This window comes from Mytilus edulis, chromosome 1 (genome assembly GCF_963676685.1).
Source record: "Mytilus edulis chromosome 1, xbMytEdul2.2, whole genome shotgun sequence".
NCBI lineage: Eukaryota > Metazoa > Mollusca > Bivalvia > Mytilida > Mytilidae > Mytilus > Mytilus edulis.
Window position 1 is genome coordinate 100233541 of NC_092344.1, and position 23065 is coordinate 100256605.

The following is a 23065-nucleotide window of genomic DNA, read 5'->3' on the forward strand; positions in this document are numbered from 1 at the left end:
TTTAAACACTTAAGTGTCTATTTCATTTGATTCAGTTAGTTTTTGTGAAAGATTTTAACTGATTTGGTCATTAAAAACGATTCGATTCAAGCTCAAAAAGAAAAATCTACCAAATTTGTTAAAAAATGTCACTTTTCAGATGGTTTTTGTCAAAAATGAAAGTGGCCGCATCCGTGTTCATCCTAAACCTTTATATATGTTATGTATTATCATAAAATACAACTCTCATTCCAATATTAAGGATGAACACGAATGCGGCCACTTTCGTTTTAAGCGAAAACCGTCTAAAATTTAACTAAAATGATAGAATTGTGAAGATTTCAGTAATTTAGCATGACTTAGTGGTGCTAGTACTCGATTTATGTACATTGTATTGTCAAAAACAGTCCATATTTATGTAGCAGAAGCATTCTACTGTCCAATAAATAACTAAAAGTTTACATTTTAACAATTTAGTAAAACTGCTATATTTTGGGGCCAAAAAGGGGTCTTACCGGACCTTCTCCTTTATGACACGCTAGAATATAATTAGATAAAGAATAATGAGATGTGGTACGTATGACTGCAAATGAGAGAACTCACCACAAGAGTCTGTTAATAACTAAATGTCATAAATTGAGAATGGAAATGGAGACTTTGTCTAAGAGACAAGACACTAGACCTAACAGCAGAAAACAGCTGAGAGTCACCAATTGGTCTACAACACAGTGAGAAAATCATGCACCTGGGGTTGGCTTCAGCTGGCCCCTAAATAAAAATGTATATGGTATAGATCTTTATTTCTTATGGAGCAAAAATACTGCAATATGATTGGTTAATCACCCAGGAATAAATAAAATTTTGCCAAAATTAAAAAAAAAAAAAAAATTGCCAAAATTAAGAAAAAAAAAAATAATAATTAATTGTCAAAAAAAAAAAAAAAAAAAAATGAAAATTAAATAAATTTGAGGACAAAAGTTGAAAAAAAATGAAAAAAAATGAAAATTTTGTTTCCCCCAAAAATTCCAAAGAACACATTTTTTTCTGAATTTTCCCCAAAATAAAGAAAAAAAGTATTTGACAATGCGAGGCAATATTGACTTTGAAAAAATGATACACTGGAAAATTTTCATTACCATTTTTCAATTTTACATCCTGTTTTAAAAATGAGTAAAGGCATTGTTCATAAGAAATAAATTTGTTATCTTAGTGAAATCAGGGGTGTACGGAATTTTACACCGTTGTTGAAAATTCAGTACACCCCTGATTACACCAAGATAACTAATATTATTCCTTATAGGCATTTCAATTGCAAACTGCACAATTTTGTAAGCTATATGCACCTATATATCTAAGGCACCAATAAACAAAGTGAAAACACAAGCCTAAATTGATATTCATTTACATGGATATTAAACATAGTTTCCACAATTTAGTGACTTCAAAATGAAAAAGGCAATCTTGTTAGCTCAGAAATCTATGTTTAAAAAAAAATAAGGAGATGTGGTGTGATTGGCAATGATACAACTATCTACCAGGGTTTAAATGAAGTAGATGTAAGCAATAATAGACCACTGTACGGCCTGCAACAATGAAAAAAACCCACCATGTATAGTTGACTATATAAGGCTTGATATGAAAAATATGAAACAATTCAATCGAGAAAGTTAAATGCCAAAATTTATAACAAAAGTTAATGAAAAACAAATATGATAGACTGGAACCAACAACAACCACTGAACTACTGACTTGGGACTGACACATAAAGAATGTGACATATATCTAATCATGTATATGAATGCTCAATTAAAAATATTAATTTTCAACATGACCTTCATGTGTCCTTGTCCTCTGAAGTAAAAATTTAAGTAGTTGACCTTTTGGGACATTTTCTGGTCCAGATCACACATTTTTGATCGTAAGACATTGGGTTTTGAAGTTAAGGTGTACCACCGTAATATGATGTATCTAGTACCATTCAAAGTTACTTTGCATTCCTTTAAGTTCTTGACAAACATGTGTTGAAGTAAGTTTGAGTCTTCCTACCTTTTTTCAGTACAACTTTTGCAAATTTTCTGTCTGAAGAATTGTTCTCTGGCATATGAATTGTTTATTTGAAGGAAGATGAAGCTAATAGACAAGACATAGCAAAAACAGTGGCAGAAAAACTGAGAGAAGGAAAGAATAAAAGAAAACATGAAGAAAATAGTGATGGCGAGGATGATCATGAATCAAGTACATTGTAAGTATGGATGGAGGAAGAACAAGTGCCCTGTATTAACAATAATTAAAGTCATTTAAATTTATATTTCCTTTGAGAACAAACATTCTCCTTTCCACTGTTGAATAATTTCTCTGATGTTTTTGGATTTCCTATAGGGAAGCCAAAAGGTTGATGTCCTAGGTCCTAAAAAATTAGAAAATATTAAATGGCATAAATTAAAATAGGTAAAGACAACTGGGTGTGGGAGACCATAGCAATAGTCTAGTAAGTTAAAGTGCTCTTTAGTCTGTTACCTAATAGATAAAATCATTGTTCTACTGGTTTCAAAAATTCAGGGTACATCTCAATTATACGAACTAAAGAAAACAATATTACACTGAAATCTATTTAATAAAAGTTGCTGCTTTAGCTACTTTCGACATGATGTAATAAGAAAAAATTAACATATCATGCTAAATTATGCATACGAAAATACATAACAATGTGAAACAAGTTTATACTGAAATGCGAGTGTGTAATATTGTTAAATGTTTTACAGAGATGAGCTTAAAAGAGAAGCAAGAAAACTGAAAAGAGAATTGTTAGGAAAAACAAAGACAACGGAAGATTTAACACAGTCAAAAACAGGTAAATTGTTTACATGATATAGATGAGTTTAAATGTAAGGTATGTGCCAATTAGACAGCAACAAAACAACACAAATAATACAAAGACATTTAAAAAATTAAAAATAACACTGTTAATATTTTTGCTGTGGAAGGCCTTTTCTGGATTTACCTTTATCAGGAACACTCAATCTTAGACATTTGAAAGCAAGGGATTCTGAAATTTTAGGAGCTCTCAGACAAAAAAGGACTAAAAAGAAAAGATTAACTCATTAAAATTAAATATGCATTAGGTATATGGAAAGTTAGTTTCTTAATAATATCTTAATTTATCAATAGGGATTTAAGATTATTTTTATTAAATCATGTCAGTGCAGGAACATGTATTTTAAAATGCCACTGTGAGATTCCAAATAGCACCGTTTCCCCTATATTCAAGAATCAAATTAATATAATCATCTCCTCAGTAGCACTATGGTAAAAATACATATAACATTATGGCATAAGGCCCTGGAGAGAATACTGACTAAAGAGTTAACATATGGGTTCTACAATAATTACAATACCCAGCCATCACAACCTAAGATTCAATTTTTAATCTCAAAAATCATATTAATCTTTTTTTAATTTTTTGTTTTGTCAAAAACATGATTAGTTATGTTAAAACTTTAAAATTGAAAACACTTTCATCTTTAATTCTTTGATTTTGTAGAAAAGCCAAAAATAAGTGAAGTTGTTGAAAGTTATATGAAAGAAAGACAAAAGTACCAGGATTTGAAAAAAGTGCAAGGAAAGAAAGGAAAAGATAGAGAAGCCATGACACTTGAAATGTTATCAAAATTCAAAACAAAACTAAGCTCTGCTAAACTTTTGGGTGGTGATTATGATGATGATGAAGAAGAAAAAGCAAAGGAAAAGATGGAAGAAAAGAAGGAAGAAGAAGGAGAAAAGATGGAAGAAGACGAAGATCCAACAGATTTGTCTTGGTAAAAAAAATAATAGGAAAATATGATAATTTGATTATGTCATCAAAAAAAAAAAAATTAATTTGTGTAAAAAAAAACCACCCACATAATGTACTAAAATTTTAGAACTTTTTCATTCATGAAAATAAGAATAAACAAGCTTTACCTTTTCACAGTATCACAAAATAAAAATAAGTTTTTATTTTTAGTATTTTTAAAGAAAACAACATTTTGAACATCTTTTGTTAGAAGTATTCATTATTTCTTTTAAACCATGTTCCTTGGGATCCACCTACAATATCGTCAATATATTCTTGTTTGTTGGTTGTTTGTTGTACTATTTTTAAAAGTATTGTTTTAGAACCATAATTTCTAAATTGTATAATGTGATAGTTTTACAAATTATGTTTAACAAGCAAATGTTAAATAATTGCATACGCGCGTCTGGCGTACTAAATTATAATCCTGGTACCTTTGATAACTATCAGCATTAAGCATCAATGAACACAGGTATCATTTTCTTATAGTAAATGTAATGACTGATGACATGATATTTATAGATTATTGTTTATCATCTCAATGAGATTGGTTTTCTCGTTTGAGCCGGTATGGGGAAAGCGAGAAAAGCAATCAAGTTGAGATGACCAATGATAATCTGTTTATTGCTATTTTACATATGAAGACGTTGTTAATTTCAATGACAACGGAACGTGCACACTTAGTTTCTAGTGATAATTTTCATATCACTCTACTGTGCTGAGAAAGAAAATTATCAGTCAGTAAGATCAAAGGAAAATTTCATTAAATAGCGATAACAATGCCTTATTCATCATACGTAGGAAAAAGTATGAATAAAACTAATCCTATTATACAGACTTAAGCAGAGAAAATGTGTGATATTTATCAATTTAAACTGTCAGCACTTATCCAATAACATGTAATCCTAAAGCTACCTAGTCACTGTATATATATATACTAAGCACAGAATTAAATATTTTGAATCAGTATATTAAATCATTTACTGTACAAATGAACATGATTTATCTGTACAAATGAACATGATTTATCGTTAGTGCAATGTATACATTTGTAAACTTACAGGATGAGACACAAGCTCAGATTCATGGATGATGACCGGAAGAGAAAAGTCATTGATGCAAACATTGAAGAACTGGACAGATATGAAATTCATGATCCAAGAAACCCACTGACTAAACGAAGACGTGAAGCAAGTAAACAAGCAATGAAAGAGCGGAGATAACACATGTTAATTGTTTTGAGTCTGGTGTTCTCTTCATGAACAATTGGATGTCTTTGATAAGGCATTTGTAAAGATCTCTTTATGTGAACTGAGTGTGAAAAGAAGAAAAAGTTCTTCAGTTTTATAAAACTAATAACACTTTAAAGTTTGTTTCATATTCAAGGTTATGGCAATTGAAATAGGCTTAAAATTGACATATTTTGCATGACTTTTGAAAGGAGTTTATTTATTTTTTTGTCATTTGTTAACAAAGTGTTATTAATATTTAAGATAAAAACAATTTTAGCTGGTTTAGAATAAGACTGCTAGATATTGTTATTAAACTAAATTAAATTGCACTAAGATTTAATTTCATTTGTTGATACATGTAGTTATATTAAATGATGTTATGTTGACAGATTATTGATTCTTTATTTTTAGTAAAATATTATAAAACAAGAGATAAACTGAAGCTGGCACTAGTCAAGAACTGTGTGTGTTGACGAAAAGAATATTTCATTTTGTATGAACTGTCAAACAATTTGAAAGTAAAGCATACCTGTCTTAAAAAAATATCAAGGTAAATCATGAACTGACAGATATAGTTTAGTAAGCATCTATTTGTTTACTTCATCAGAATATGGATAGAATATACATATGGAAATTTTCATCATTATCTGAGCAATGTCCTTATACATTGCCCTTAAATGAGTCATTATACTTATATCAGCAGCTGATATTTATGCCCAATCTAACGGCATTATGTTTTTCAATCTGTGCCTCCGTTAGGCAGTCTGACCCGCTTCAGGTTAAAAGTTTTTGGTTAAAGCTTTTGTTCAAGGTAGAGTTTGATAAAGTTTTAGTCCAGTTCAATCAATTTGAAACTTTGTACACATGTTCCCTGTGATATGATCCTCCTAATTTGAATGCCAAAATTGACCCCAGTTTCACAGTCCACTGAACATAGATAATGATGGTGTGAGTTGGGCATTTGTGTACTATGGACACACTATTGGTATGTTGTTTTGACAGTGAAAAAAAACAGAAACTTGGTTATATAATTTAACATTTACTTAAACGTTGCAAATTTTTCACTAATTAAGGTTTTATCTCATTGTTACATACTGTAAATTCAGAAATTATTGCGATGTTTTTATTATTGCGAAAATTGTGACAGGGTAAAAATCGCAATAATTTAAACTTCGCATTTTGAGATTTAGTATATGACTTTAATAGGATTTTTCTCAATATTACAAAAATTAAAATCGCATATTAGTCTATAATGACAAAATCGCAATAATAAATGCACGCAATCATTTCTGAATTTATAGTACTGCATAGTTTAAACATTTGAGCTTTCTTCAGTGTAGATATATTTTTTCAATATCTTTTAGTTTTTCTATCATTTTCTTTATCATTTCAATTTCAGATATTTTTTTTGAATTCTTACGCCCATCCAGAAGACTACCACATTTTTATTATTTTGCAGGACTCTTTATTTAGGATATTGTGCAATATTATACATATCCAGAGGTGTTAAAGTATAAATATTCCAGATTATGTCTGCTGCTACATGGTTACATTTTTTTGATTAATTTGTCCAGATATATTAATACTTTATGCTTTCAAACATGACAGCTACTACATATAGAGCAGGATCTGCTTACCCTTCTAGAGCACTCTAGATCACCCCAGGTAAATGTAAGTTTTGTGTTGCTCAGTGCAAGGATTTGTATAGTTAGCTACACAGATCCTTGCTCTGTCTCAGTCTTCTGTTTTCTATGTTGTGTTTTGTAGACTGTTGTTTGTCATTTGCTCTTTTCAAACTTCAAATGTTGTTGTTCTGTATAATGAATAATTGAGGGCAGGCTGTATTATAAAATTCCAACTCATGATGCATACTTTCTCAATAAAGCTTTCATGATGTTTTACTGACTATGCTATTTATATATTTGTTGAAACTTGTTCAGTTTAGAAACATAAGTGCTGTTTCTAAACTCTATTTTCTTAGCCTGTGTAATTTTAACTTTTTTGTGAAAATTTTGGTTTGTGGGATTCTATCATTCATGGTTTTAAGATTAACACATTGGTACTTAATATAGACTATATTTCATTCTCATTTCATGGTAAAAAGGGACCACACTGTCAACAACAACTGTACCATAATAACATAGTACTTTCACAGTACTGGATTTAATGGCAATGGTTTTAGACCCCTTTAGTTACATCACCTATCTGATGTCATGTGTTTACCATTGCCTTCAATTTGCTATAATAAAATGTTTTTCTCTGAAACCAGTTTCAAACTTTTTAGTTGACCAATCTATATAGTCATTTGTGTTAATATTACTATTAATGTCTATCAAAGGTGACTATATAAAATTGATAGGCAAATCGCCTTATTCACCATATATTAAATGAAATTGGTATTGTATTGATGTATTTTTGTTTGCCTTTTTTATGAAAAAGTATGTTACCTTCAGTTTGTTCCCCAACATGAATGTATGCTTTATCAGCCAGTACCAACAATTCATTTTTCGTGAAAATGCTGAGTACAGTGATGCCTATCAACTTTTTATTGTTGTTTATAAACAGCAATATTGTTATATCTTCAAAGCATCCTGTTGCCTAAATAATGCAAAACAGATTTTTGAAATACAACCTCTTTTGTGAAGTCATCAAATGAAGCAGATATTCATATTTTTTTTTAAAAGCAGTAGAAGCCAGCAGTGCCTTGATTCAGGCTTTAAAGTTCAAAAGGAGCAAAACATATATTGGATTTGTATTTACTTATTGCACATGTTATACAAAATATAAAACTCATTCTCAGGAAATTGGCCTCCAAGTTGTGTGCTGTTTAAATGTCTCTTTTTAACAAATCTATAAAGGACTTAGTAGGCCAGCCTTACACAGAGTGAAAATATATGATGAACTAACCAGGGTCTTATTTCGTTTTAAAAACACTAATTATTTTTTCCATGTATTTGCCATCTCTTATCTAGCAAAAACCATACCTTTTTGCTAGCATATATGATGGTGAAGGATACACACATTTTCATGATGTGAAATATGATATTAGAATATCGTATGGACGTTGTATTATAGCAAGCCAACCTGCTGTGCTGTATTTTTTCCTACTTGTTCTAAAGGAATCCATTTCATACCAGGACACATTTTCCTGATTTCAAAGCATTCAGTCTTTGATCTTGACAATTCCTGAATGCTACATGCTTAGTAAGATATAAGAAGATGTGGTATGAGTGCCAATGAGACAACTCTCCATCCAATTCATAATTTGTAAAAGTAAACCATTGTAGGTCAAAGTATAGGTTTAAACCTACTTACATATATTTCTATGTAAATTGAAAACATCGACTTCCCCTCGGATACCAATTAATCATTGATGACGATTGGAGTTTAATGTCTAGTTGCATATACTAAATGCATATCGGGGACAATAACAAGCTTATGTGATATAAATAAAAACCCTGCTTTGACCTATATCTTGACCAACACGCTTAGCCAGATTTGTCAACATACCTATTCACATGGTAACTGTCCGCAGGAAGACATCTAGATCGCGCTACCCAGACACACATATGACTCTAAGCCAACCAGTTGCATCTCTTACTTTAAATCAAAGATCAACAAAGACAAGATAATCAATCAAACACTGTATACAACAGGATAGACATCAAAGAATTTAAACAAGCATGATTCAATAGTACACGGATGCAGGGTCACCACACTGAACTTATCATTTTCTAAGTTTTCTAAGTTTGTTGGACCGTGAAATTGTGGTACAAACTCTAATTTGACATTAGAATTAGAAAGATCATACCATAGGGAATATGTATACTAAGTTTTCAGTTGATTGGACTCCAACTTCACCAAAAACTTCCTTGACAAAAAAACTTTAACCTGAGCGGCGGGGCAAACGGATGGACGAACAAACCGAAAAACATAATGGCCCTAAGTTGGGTATAAAATACACCTTTATTCCTCTTGTATTGTTTATATTTTGTTTGAAACAAATGAAACAGTTCTACTGCTTTATATTTTATTATTATTGTATATATACATGGCTTAATACCAAACACAAATACTGTTGATTGTAATTCAGTAAAAGGTCAATATTTCCAGATCTTAGGACGAATTGGTCCTCGCTTCTTTTTATTGAACTGTTGGTCTTCGTAATCAGAAATGTATGGTTGTTGTTTTATTTTCAATGGAATAACTTTGTTGTCATCTAAGTTCCTATTACATCTGAAATATATGAAATGTATAAATTATAAATGGGCAAACGAAGATTTCATCAAAAAGTAATGTATAAAAAATACCGAACTTTGAGGAAAGTTCAAAACGTTAAGTACCTAATCAGATGGCAAAATCAAAAGCTGAAACACATTACTCGAATGGAAAACAACTGTCATATTCCTGGAATTGTTTCAGACATTGTCGCATGTAGAAAATGGTGGATTGAACATGGTTGTATAGCTAGCTTAACCTATGACTTGTATGACAGTCGTATGAAATTTCTTTATATTGACAAAAATGTGCGAACAAAACAAACAGACACAACAGGCATAAATGTCAAATATAGGGGTACAGCAGTTAATGAGGGGGGGGGGGGGGGGGGCAGGGGTTTAGCTGTTATGGGGCATTTTAATTTTTTGTTATCTGTTATTCTGAAAATATATTTGCTGTTTGCTGTTATTGTCTTATTCTTTGTTAGCTGTTATTGGGCTTTTAGTTTTTTTGTTATCTGTTATTGTGATAATGTATTTGCTGTTAACTGTTATTGAAAATTGGAATGTTAGCATTTTTATGACAGCCAAAATTTTGGTCGAAATTGAAGATCATTGGACATTGGGGTCTACCACTGCTAATATTTTGGTCCCGTATTTCGGACAATTCCAGTATATCTTATGATTATCCTTTGTAATACATTCCATTTTTTTGGAACATTTATTTATAATTATCTTATTTTTTTGTATGATGATAATGTTCCTTGTTTCCCGTACTAACATATTAATTTAGAACAATTCTTAATATGACAAAAAGGAAAACATATGGCCAGGAATATCTGACAAGAATCTCAATTAAGGACTAGGTCCTTACAACCAGTTAACCTTTTATATTATATGGTACATAGACTCAGCTCTTTTCATAGAATAACCAAATACATTGTACAATGAAAGTTCCCACCATGTACTGGGTTCCGAATCTGCACATAACTCATTACAAACAAAGATTTATTTCGTCTTAAAGCCATTGTTCCCCTACTAAACTATGTATTCTACTTACTACTTAGACTTGGTATAATCAAAAACCTGACAAAAAATTGTTAAAATAAGGTCTTTGAAAATAGTGGAATAAATTACTTTTGGAGTGTCAGAATTGGTCAGTTGTACTTGATAAATTGCATGCTTATAATTGGTGCTTTTGATTTTTCTACCCTATATACAACTTTGCCTCATAGTCTTTTTCAGAAAAATTCACATACCTCATTAAATGGGCATTCAAAAAAGTCAGAATGCAAATATATATATATTCAACTCTTTTAGGTCATTTTTTAGTAGCAACAAACATAAGAACTATATGTCAATTGGACCTACTTTGATACCATAACTGCCCTTGAATTTTTACTAGATATCATTTTTGTCTCTTTGACATATTCCTCATTTCCATTCTCAATTTTATTACACACTATTTAAATTACAAGCATGTGTGAGTTTCTATAACTGTACAAAAATAAATGCTGAAAAACAGTATTCTATAACAAATAAACAGCTACGCCATGAGCGCATGATACGACCGTTGCCTTTTTGAAATATCAGATATTTATAAAAATCGAAAGGGAGCTTCAGTCAATATATATCATGTATATAAACAATACATCAAAGTTTCATGAGAACTGCTGAAAACATTTTTGAGTTATTGTCTGAAAACTGGAAAATACCGCCTTTTTTAATGAATAAACCCCTTAACTGAATAACATAAAATCGAAAATTAATAAAAATCGAAAGGGCGCTTACAACAATAGATATAAACAATTCAGCAAAGTTTCATGAGAACTGCTGAAAACGTTTTTGTGTTAATGTCCGAAAACTAGAAAATCCCCCCTTTTTAATTAATAAAACCCCTTAACTCGGAAACGTAAAATCTAAAATTTATAAAAATTGAAAGGGAGCTCATGGCAATAGATATAAACAATTCACCAAAATTCCTTTCAAATTTGTGAAAGGATTTTTGAGATAAAATCAGAAAACTGAAAAAAAACACCATTTTTATTGAATAAAACCCCATTACTCAGAAAATCTAAATTTTATAAAAAAAAAACAATAGGGAGCTCACGTCAATAGATATACACAATTTCCCAAAGTTTTATGTAAATTGGCAAAAGAGGGTTTGAGTTAATGTCCGACATGTTGATGACGGACGGACAAGAATATACCAAATATATTCTCTAAAATGTTCATAGAAAATGGAATTCATTTGAAACGTCGCACGCTACTGGTGTTACTTTGGTAAAATCACGGACAAGACACATTTGTCTTATAATTTTCAAACATAAAAATTGATATTATAAAGTGTTGTATATCATTTTAAAGCTTTTAAACTCTTCTTTCAGATTATTGCAATTTTGTATATGTAACAGACCATTTTCATTAATTAAAACTCAATAAAACCTGTATTTTGCAATGTGATTTCCTTGTCCCGCGTTACACTTTTAGTTTTGTGAAATTCTGAATAGCGTAAAAACATATAAATTTTATTACCAAACGATATAAAAGTTTGTCTAGAACAAACAATTCATAATTGGGCGATGACGTAATGTCGATTTTTTCTCTCGAAACCACGGAAATATATAAAAAAAAAAGGGATCAAGATGATACAAATTATGTGTCCCATGCACGAAAGGTTGCCGTAATTTTTGTTAAATTGTCCCAAAAAAGGGAATTCCAGAGCAATCCCCATGTCGAAAGTAAATAATTCTTATACTAGTATTTTGTACAAAGATCACACTTTCGCCTCATGCAATAATTAGGATTTTTTTTAATAAATTCTTATTATTCGAGTTGAATAGCAATGTCCGACATTTTGTCCCCTTCAAACCAAATTAAACGTATAGTTACGTTTTCTATTTTTTCATGATGTTTATTTAATACAGTGCCATTCGCTACATAATTTTTTTTATAATGGATAAAAGTACAAAAAATTACCTCTATTTTGATATCAAATTTCCATAAATTAAATCTAAGATACGAGATATCAGATAAAACTAAAATGTCCGATATAATGTCCCCACATACGAATTTGACGTTATTTAATAAAATATACTTGTAACGTTCCGTCTAATTGTCATTATTGCGGTTTTCACAGACGATTTGGAATACGGCTGTTTTATTTTGTTGCTTAATAATAAAACTTTAAAATTAATGTTTTATGTTGAAGCTCTACCGATTCATAGAGAAGGGGTTGGGAGAGATTTTCTCGCGGAACTGAAGTGTTTTCCGGACTACATGTAGTCGGATCCGCTATAATACAAATTAATAGAAAAAAACAGCAATAATAATTGTTCCCTCTAATTCCCTTGCATATATTTGTGCAGAACTGACATGCTAGAAATGCCGTAGTCCTTTCGCCTTGACATTCTGGAGTGCAAAAATGAGTGCATTTGCAGTGCATAGTTTATCCATAAAAAAAGTAATCGATTGCCTTTATAATTAAAATGTATATAAAACAAATGGTTTCAATTCAAGTTACTTTTTTATTTTTAATTTGTTAATAAAACTAAAGCTTAACATCTTTTATCTAAATAAAAAAAATCAATCCTTTAAAATTTATTATAAAAAAGCCATCTGAACAACATGCATTCCAACGTTTTTATTTTGGCTTACGTCTTTGAGTGTGTAACGTTATACCCAAGTGCCACTAGGCCACGATCGCACTACGATCTGTGAAAAAAATGCAAATTTTGATGATCGTAGTGCGATCGTGTAGATCGCAGTAAGGTCGTATCACGGTCGTGGTGAGGTCTTCAAGATCGTGAAGAGCGTGGCCAACTTTGAACATGTTCAAAACAATCGTGGTGCGGTCGTGGCGAAATCAGGTCGTAGTAGAAACGTAGTGAGAGCGCACTAAGATCGTAGTAAGATCGCAAAGGTCGCTGTACAATCGTAGCGAGAGCGTAGCGAAAGCATGATTATATTCGGAGAGACTACGCTACGATCGTACAGCGACGTTATCACGACCTCACTACGACCATCACGTTCTCACTGCGACCCAATTACGCTTCCACTACGACTACACCACGCTGTTCACGACCATAGTACAATTTTAGCACGACCTTGCCGTCCTCATCACGCTCTTCTTACGACCTGACTACGTTCACACTACGACCATCATTCTTAATCTCATTGTCATTTTCACATAAAACATATAAAAAATTCCCTAGATTTTGTTTGTTTGAATGTAATTATCCATTTGCTCTAACGGCTCAACCATGCTTCTCGTTTTTATATAGATTAGACCGTTGGTTATCCTGTTTAAATGGTTTAACACTAGTAATATTTTGGGTCCTTTATAGCGTGCTGATTGATGTGAGCCAAGGCTCCGTGTGGAAGGCCGTACCTTGGCCTATAATTGGTTTACTTTTATAAATTGTTACTTGGATGGAGAGTTGTCTCATTGGCACTCATACTACATCTTCCTATATATATTGATACATCTATGTCATATCTGCTATCGTTCACTAAAATATCGTCATTGAGCTTTATGGACCAGCAATAGGTTGGATTAGTCGGTCCGACATCTCTGCTTCTGTTTCTGTCGGGTAATAGCCTCCTTCAACAAACTGAAGATTCTGCTATATATGTTTCTGACGAGTTCCGTTTGCAGGAGAAGACATCCAAGTAAATAAATTGTTGAAGTAAAACCGTGGAACTAACTATATACAGTGAATTTGAATTAAACTTTAAAAACTGGCTAAAAACAGTAGGAGCCTCCAAGGCTCTAGAGGTTTGACACTAGGGCCTTGAAGGCACCTAGTGTCTCTGCCTGTGGGATGTCTGGTGGTAAGGCGTTCCAGTCCCTTATAGTCTGTGGTAAGTATGATGTCTTGTGTGCATCAATACGTAAGTGCGGTACTTGGTATGCCTTAGGATGTATATTTCTCCCTTTTCTTACTGATGGTGTGAGTCGTCCTTCTTTCTCTATTGCTACCATATTATTCTCTATTTTATAGAACATCACTAGTCTGGTTTCCTTTCTTCGTTGTTGCAGTGGTTTCCATTTTAGGTGGTCTATCATTTCTGTGACACTTGCAGTTGGTTTGTACTTATTTGTCACGTATCTTGCAGCTCTTCTTTGTATCTGTTCTATTTTGTAGATTGATTCTTTTGTTGCTGGGTCCCAGACAGATGCTGCATATTCTAATTGTGGTCTTACTAGTCCAATATAAGCTTGGCTCTTTACTTTTGTTGATGATATTCTGATGTTTCTCCTCAGGAATCCCAGTGTTTTATTTGCGTTATCAGTTATCTGTTGTATATGTTGGTCCCATTTTAGGTTGTTTTGAATGGTGAGACCTAAATATTTGGCTGCCTGCACTTCTTCCAGATTGTGACCATGGAGATTGTATGAAGTTTGAATTGGTGTTTTCTTGTTTGTTACCCTCAGTATGTTGCATTTGTCGGGGTGGAATTTCATGCACCATAATTGTTCCCATTCAGCTAACTTATCAAGGTCTTCTTGTAGTATTTTTCCACTGTCTTTTGATGTTATTGTCAGGTAGGCGATGGTATCATCTGCAATCAGGCTTGCTTATCTGCTTGATCAGGATTCGTTACTTTGCTCCCTCTGCCTCTACATCAACTCCTACCACCATGCCCACATGTTCTGGTAGATTTTGGTGGCATGACTGTATTGTTTCCGAGAAACAGAAATAGAAGGAATTGAACTGTATTGATATGGAACACGATGTTGGCGTTATTGCTGAGAACGTAGTAAGATCGCGCTATGAACGTAGTATAATCGTGGTAAGAACGTGTTATAATCGCAGTAAGATCGTGTTGCAATCGGATAACTCGTGGTATGGTCGTAGTGAGAACGTGAGGAGCGTTGAAAGATCTTGATAAGCGGAGTGAGGTCGCAGAATAAACGCGGTGAGAACGTGGTATAATCGTAGCGGGATCTTTGTAGAAGCGTAGAGAGGACGTAGTAGCATCGTGAAAGCAACGAAAATTTACATTTTCATGCCATTCATACCGCGACCTCACCACGATCTAAATTTATTTTAGATCGCGATGAACGTGGTGCGATCGTGGTCTAGTGGGACTGGGGCATTAGGTGACACCAGTATCGTGCGACGTTTCATTACAAAGGATTATACCCGCGTAATAAAAAATACTGGATTTGTCAAGGACCCGACTTATCTTAATATTTCATTTACTGTTATCTGTTTTTGTCCATTTTAATTCCTTGTTATCTGTTATAAGCCAAATCAATTTGCTGTTTTGCTGTTATTGGGACCCCCTTGACCCCCACCCCCCTCGTTAATATTGTGTTTGAATCTCAATCACTACAAAAACAAACAAACCTGCCAACAAAGAAAAGCAAAAAAGGCATATAGACAAAGTAGTTGGAGGTCATTAGTTAGTAATGCAACTATATCCTAGGCAAAACAGACTTTGTTTCAACCTGCGAGAGTTCTGCGTAAAAATATCGCGAAAATGAAAACTCAAATTTCAGAGTTATTTGATAAGTCTATTGATATTTTTTAATACAGAAACATCCCGTTGGTTATTAAACAGATGTTTTTCTACCAAAGTACTGATTACATCTATGTGTGGTTCTACTGACGTGTTTATGTTTGACTTTTTATTGTTCTTTATCAGAATTTAATTTGATAACTACTTACGACAGACAGAAAAAACAGCAAGTTACTATTACTGCCAAGGCCGCTATTGATATGCATACTATTGCCCAAATTTTCACTTAAATACAAGAACATACATATTATTATAATAATACCACTATACCTTATATTTTTATATAATGTAAGAAACTCTGTGATTGTGTATCAACAGGAGTGGTACAGCATTTGAATTTATCAATAAAGCAATAGGGTTGACTGGGGTATTGGAAATGGTCATCCATAGATTCACGCCATCCCTCGTTAAAAAATTGACTGTAGGAAAGGTTTTATTTGATGCCTCTAGTTTATATTTTTCCTTATTTCAGACAAAGTAAGTATGACATCGACTCTGCAACGTGCAGTTAAAGTTAAACCCTTTTTATCAACATAAAACATTAAAGATTGATACCAAAGAGGTGTCAAAATTGACATAGTCAATTCGTGGACATACAGAGAAAATAAGTCTATAATTTACGATGACCACATATATATGTGAAAATAGAGACAAGTCGTTAGGAACCAAACAACTTACAAAGCCAGAATAACAACAAATTTGGACAACAACAAAAATACAAAAACTTAAAACAAACACAACCATGGTTTTCAGTGCAACATATCAGTGTTTAGTTCTTTCATTGTGGTTCTATGCTGACCAATTTCTGATGAATATGTTTATTACTAAACACAAACTGTGTTTTAAAATTATAATGAAAAGTTTCTTTCTTTTTTAAATACCTGTATTTTCTTGTAATATTGGCGCACACGAAAGATTTATTTTGGCGCAAATGAAATGCCTGTGTGCGCAAAAGCAAATCACCGGTTTTTTATTATTAGTTTTATTGGCTTTGAAATGGCTGCCATGCAGTAACTGCGAGTGCTCTCGGATCTGTACTTAGTGTCTTTTTGTTGTAGGAATGTATAAGTTCCCGTCCACGCCCACTCTGTGTTTTTGTAAGATGTATTTCTATTTGTATCCATCTGATGAGCTAAGACCTTTTTCAACTGATTTTTTATAGTTTGTTCTTATGTTATACTCATAAATAGAAATAATTTCAGTTTTTAAAAGAAAATTTAAAAGAATAATCCTCGAAGCTTCTGCTTTTTCATTTGCGTATAATCCCGTATACTTACTTTTAGTGCAATGTTTGCCTTTGAATAATATATTACACACGCAAATATAACCATTAACTTTATCAATGCATTCTCCATACAGACAGGGGTCATCCTTGCAGATATCTATAATTTTAAAATCATTTCAATTAATGATGATGGCATACATCTGAATAGTTATATGTTAATACGTAGATTTATTTCTAATACCATTTCACCATGTATTTCCAAGAAATCATGGTCAAAATGTTTAAGTAATAATTTGTCTAAGGAAATTAGTTTGAGTTTTATATCCCCTTTGTTTTGTGTTTATAGTACATCATGTGCCAAATGTAAGGAGGAACAAAATTGAAAAAAAAAATATAATTATACAGCGTTTTGCATTTGCCCCGATTTTTCTTTCACTTAATCCGATTTTTTCTTTCATTTTCGCCGATTGTGTACTGGTTGCCATTTACCAGTGTCACTTGATTTGTCTTTATACTCTGTACTCTGACCATGGGCCAGCAGAATGGATTAACAGCCATATAGACCTTGTTATCTTAACGATGGCTGTTCAGTTAATTCGTTAATAAATATTCCATGTTTAGAATATGTCAAAACGGGTTAATACGTTAATCTTTACTATAGGTATAAAGCTACAAACCACTATCATTTTTCTGAGCAGTGTGTGAAATTCTTATGGATCTTATAGGAGGGTTCCTGTTGATAGTAGGACTGGTGGTTGAGATCGTGGCTGAATGTGAATTAACGCTGGTTGCAGTTGAAGTTGTGAGTGAAGTTGGTATGGTTATTGAAGAACCAGTCGTTTTTGTGTTAGGCATATTTTTTGTTGTTGAATAAGAAGTTTTGGATCTAGTAAATATAATTGTCGAAGCAGGAGTAGTTGATGAAATTTGAATATTAGTCGTTGTAGGTTTAGTAATTGTAATAGGCAGTCCAATACTGAGAGTAGATTTAATTGAGGTCATAGGTATTGTTTTAACCGTTGTTCTTGTGGGTCGCGTCGTTGAAGTCGTTGCATGTGTTGTAATAGGCGTGGCTGTTGAAGTAGGTTTTTTCATATGCGTGGTTGTTGTGATAGGTGTTGTCGTAGGTGTTGTTGTACTAGGTGTAGTAGGTGTGGTTGTAGTAGTCGCGGTTGTACTGTGTGGTGGTGTTGTCGGCGTGGTTGTACTAGGTGTTGTAGACTTTGTTGTACTAGGTATTGTTGTTGTAGGCGTTGTTGTACTAGGTGTTGTAGGTGTGGTTCTAGTAGTCACGGTTGTACTGTGTGGTGGTGTTGTCGGCGTGGTTGTACTAGGTGTTGTAGACTTTGTTGTACTAGGTATTGTTGTTGTAGGCGTTGTTGTACTAGGTGTTGTAGGTGTGGTTCTAGTAGTCACGGTTGTAGCAGGCGTTGTTGTTGTAGGAGTTGATGTTGTAGGCGAGGTTGTACAAGGTTTTGTACTAGGTGATGTTGTTGTAGGCGAGGTTGTACTTGGTTTTGTACTAGGTGGTGTTGTTGTAGGCGTTGTTGCACTAGGTGTTGTAGTAGGTGTTGTTGTTGTAAGTGTGGTTGTAACAGGTGTTGTTGTGGTAGGCGTGGTGGTACTAGGTGTTGTAGGCGTGGTTGTAACAGGTGTTGTTGTGGTAGGCGTGGTGGTACTAGGTGTTGTAGGCGTGGTTGTAGTAGGCGTGGTTGTAACAGGTGTTGTTGTGGTATGCGTGGTGGTACTAGGTGTTGTAGGCGTGGTTGTAACAGGTATTGTTGTGGTAGGCGTGGTGGTACTAGGTGTTGTAGACGTAGTTGTACTAAATGTTGTTGTAGGCTTGGTTGTAATGGGCGTTGTTGTAGGCAGGGTTGTACTAGATGTTGTAGTAGGCTTGGTTGTAGTAGATGTTGTTATAGTGAGTGTGGTTGTTGGTGAGGTTGTTTTAACAGGAGTTGTTGTTGTGGTAGTTGTGGTTTTGGTTGTAGTGGGAATTGTTGTTGGATATTCTGAAATCAATGCATCTTGTTCATATAAAAAATGCTAAATAATAAATTCGTATGATATCGATTATATTTTGATAAATACAATCATACGATCAGATAGGCATAGCATGTTCTTGATCATTAACACCAATGGACATTTACATTTCAGACCAAAAACTGACAAAAATAAAATTTGCCTGATGGAAGATGCATCGTTAGTTTTATTAAAATTACATAACTGATATCTGCAATTGATAGTAATAATAGCCCAAAAAAAGCTCGCCGATACTGACCTGAATAACAAAGTATGCTTCTGACTTCAGTGTGCAAGACTCATGATAAGTGTAGAAAATGATTTCAAGATAATAAAAAAATACCATCATCTGGATTTTTCTCAGTGTTATTTAGACTAGGATTGTCAGCTTTCCTGTCGAAGGTCGCTGGTATTCTCCGGGCACCCCGACTTCCTCCACCAATAAAAGAAATTTTGAAGACACGAAATAATGGGACGTTCATCACTGTCTTAAGTAAACATGTCCAATCCATATTAAGTTTAGTGTTTCAATTCCTTAATTTAAAGAACAATTGCTCAAAATTTGGAGGTTTGTATTACAGTAATTTAAATTAGTTAATTGTCTTGTGTCTCAAAATATTTACCAAATTCTAACAAATATACAAAAAAAGTAAAATCACAAAAATACTGAACTCCGGGGAAAATTCAAAACAAAAAGTCCATAATCAAATGGCAGAACCAAAAGCTAAAACACATCAAACAAATGGACAACAACTGTCATATTCCTGACTTAGAACGGGCATTTTCTAAAGTAGAAAATGGTGAATTAAACCTGGTTGAATAGCTAGCTTAACCTCTCACTTGTATACAAAAGCGATTATGACATATATACTTATCAACTTTTTTTTTAAATTTCTGCTCAGAATTTACCCGTTATTTATATTATTGAAATTGGTGACAATGAATTTTCGGTTCCAAAATGTCGGACAGAAATGTGTTTAAATGTTTATATTTTTTGTTATTATAATGGAACAGGTCGTAGAACTTAAATAAAGAAATTTTGTTGGATGTTTAAGAAGATATTTTGTGCAATGTGTCCAAATGATATGGCTGGTATGCATATTTTAATGTTATTGTATAATATGTATGTCAATCAATATGTGACACAATAATAAAATAGATTATTGTTTATTATTTATAATTTTTTATATAAATTTGTAATTATTTTTTCCGATACAAAGAATAACTTGTCATGTCAGTGCAATTACGATGATATTTATTTGAATTACAAAGTCCTATCAAGCTTAAATACGATGTTTTTGTTAACTGTTTTAGTGATAATATCAGATTATTACATCGCATTTTTCATATGGCATGTATTATCAGCCCTAGGTTCAATATCAGCCCAAGATCCGTATGGCTCGAGGGCTGATATTGAACGAGGGCTGATAATACATGCGATATGAAAAATGACATGTTATGATCTTTTTATCATAATTATGCTTCAACAGTAGAGAAAAATAACACATTCATATATTGATTCTTTACGTGGTTCCCGAAAAGAAGTTCAAAGAGTGAAAAGTTCACGGACGTTCGACCCCAAATTTAATACATTCGATATGAAATCTTTCTATCATATGCCTCAACAGGGGAAAAAAAAACCATATTAATATGGACAAATCTACAAAAAAAATATTCAACTTTTAAAAAATGCATTTATTTAATAATTTGTTTGGGTCTTTTTTTTTCTTTACTATTATTTAACACAATTGACTTAACAGTATCCATATAATTGTTTTGTACACTATTTCGTAATGTTTTTCACTGAAAACGTAGCATTGAGGTGTATTTTCCGGAATTTGCCGAGTATCATCGGAATGCCATGTGATAACGTTACGGAAAGGCATGTGATAACAATCGAAGCATGTGATAAACTTTTCATATCAGCCCGCTAAGCACCAATTCGAAAAATATGGAATTTACGTTAATTTAATGCTATTATCATACAGTAAAAATCATATGTTATTTAGTCTAAGTATATGATAATTTCCGATACAGATGGGTTTTCTAAAATATCGAAATGTTTTATCAGTTTGATTATTTTATTTATAAATTCTAGTGATAAATTTATGAAGTGTTGCGGGTACGGAAGCCGATAAGGGCCATTAAAAAAAAATTATGTCGAAATAACGACATCGCTATGTCGTAATTTCGACATAACATGTCGTTATAACGACATCACTATGTCGTAATTTCGACATAACATGTCGTAATAACGACATCACTATGTCATAACGAAAAAGCTATGTCGTAATAACGACATCGCTATATAAATAAAAGAATATGTATTATGATTGCCAAGAGACTAAATGACACATAAATTAACAACTATAGATTATCATAATGCCCTCAATAATTAGAAAAGCCCCCGCATAGTCAGCTATTAAAAAGAGGGGATAAAGATACCAGAGGGAGAGTCCCCGAAATGCTATGTGGCAGACAGTGTCATAAATTAATTATTAGCTCCCTTGGTTAAACTCCAAATTTCATATTTAATGTATTTCATAGTTAAATAATTTACACGAAAATTAATAAGTATATATTTGTTAATTGCATACCTTTTGCTATTTGAATTTATTGGTTAAAGATATTTATTTGTATTGTAAAGTTAAATATTTGTAATCGTCGCAAAATCTTTGGTTACCTTCTGTGATAAACATTTATATTCTATAGATTCCAATTTACATTCATTAAATTACATTCAGGCCAACCAACGCAAGCCTAACACAAGCCACAATAGAAATAAAAAAAAAACTTTCCACCACCTTTCAAGTTAGCGCATACTTATTGCCTTTTTGTATTACGGCAAATTTTGTAAAAAGGGTCATATTTAAAAGTATTAATTACTATACGTTGAAATATTGGGCACGATTTTCCTACAACACAACGTTACACTTTAAAATGCGGCGTCGAATAGGGTTTTTGATTTCGATTAATTTTTGCAAGTTTTATTCGTTTTTTTTATGTTTGTTGATTGTGATTCTGTTCGTTTTGTGATGTCATTTTATCATAAATTACCTCAAATTGCGGGAATCGATTTAATAACGTTTATACTTTATAAGTTATTTCAACTAAAAATGCAGTACATGTATACGGTTTTCCATCAATATTTTTATTTTAGATGTACAAAACTTTTATCATAGGATGTTTAACTTTCAAGGTGCATATCATCTGTCATTGTAAAATTTCTATATCTTAATTCAACCCCAAAACAAATATATCTGACACTTCAAGTAAATCCAAACATTTTCACCCTTGGTTAAATTTGAATAGAATTGTATGTTCCCGGACACATAATTTGTCGAAATACACCCCTTCAATTACTTGAACCTTGGCTTGAGAATTATTTCCCAAGGTCATCAATAGTTGCTTGCTTAAATTGTTTAACTTCTGATATACATTTTAAAATATAGTAAAAAAATTATAATTTTACTCCTGGATCTTCCGCGAAAACGGCTAATATAATCCCGGGTTTTTATTAATTCGATGAAAAGGTTTTCGTCGCTGTTTTGGATTTGTCTTTCAATTACCTCCATTTCATGCATAAGTTTATAGTAACGAAAATTACTTTCATCGCGACAGTTATAACATGAATAAAAGTTAGATACACGAAGAGTAAAAAATGCCAAGATTCTTTTCTTAATAACTACATATTTATGTCTTAATGGAATAAAATGCTTCCACACATTACAAAACGATATCCAATTTGTCCAAACGTCTGAAAACGTCTAAAATCCGAAATACGCTAATTTCCGACGTTACATGTGCTAAAGTTTCAATTAAATGTTCATGATAATTAAAACAAATCGTATTATGAAATTTGGAAGAAGAGGTTGATGATTGCTGTCGAAAAAAAGGTGTATTTTGCTATAGACTCCACCCGGGGACATAGCATCATAGGTTCGACACAGGTTAAATTTTGCAATTTTTATTAATCGTTTATATCTTTTAACGATTTATTTAAAAGAATGGTGAAATGGGAAAAAAATAT

The 23065-nt window shown here is 32.5% G+C and overlaps 2 protein-coding genes across 3 annotated transcripts in view; one reads left to right on the forward strand and one right to left on the reverse strand.

The window, feature by feature from the left end:
- LOC139498094 (spliceosome-associated protein CWC27 homolog) overlaps positions 1-23065 on the forward strand; it is a 55192-nt gene that overhangs the window by 9412 nt on the left and 22715 nt on the right. The window contains exons 8-11 of one of the 2 annotated variants that reach the window (XR_011657814.1): positions 2100-2221; positions 2742-2830; positions 3521-3794; positions 4875-5348. Coding sequence is in view for 1 of the 2 variants with exons in the window: in XM_071286438.1 (XP_071142539.1) it covers positions 2100-2221; positions 2742-2830; positions 3521-3794; positions 4875-5034 (645 nt within the window). In the remaining variant the exon portion in view is untranslated. Of the gene's footprint in view, positions 1-2099; positions 2222-2741; positions 2831-3520; positions 3795-4874; positions 5432-23065 lie in introns of those variants that run through there. The other variant, XM_071286438.1, reaches the window with a different exon arrangement.
- LOC139493819 (mucin-2-like) lies at positions 17683-19547 on the reverse strand. The gene is made up of 2 exons (XM_071282050.1): positions 19379-19547; positions 17683-19025 (listed from the first exon to the last, which is right to left on the reverse strand). Exons 1-2 carry the CDS (start codon positions 19545-19547, stop codon positions 17683-17685), a joined length of 1512 nt encoding a protein of 503 aa, XP_071138151.1.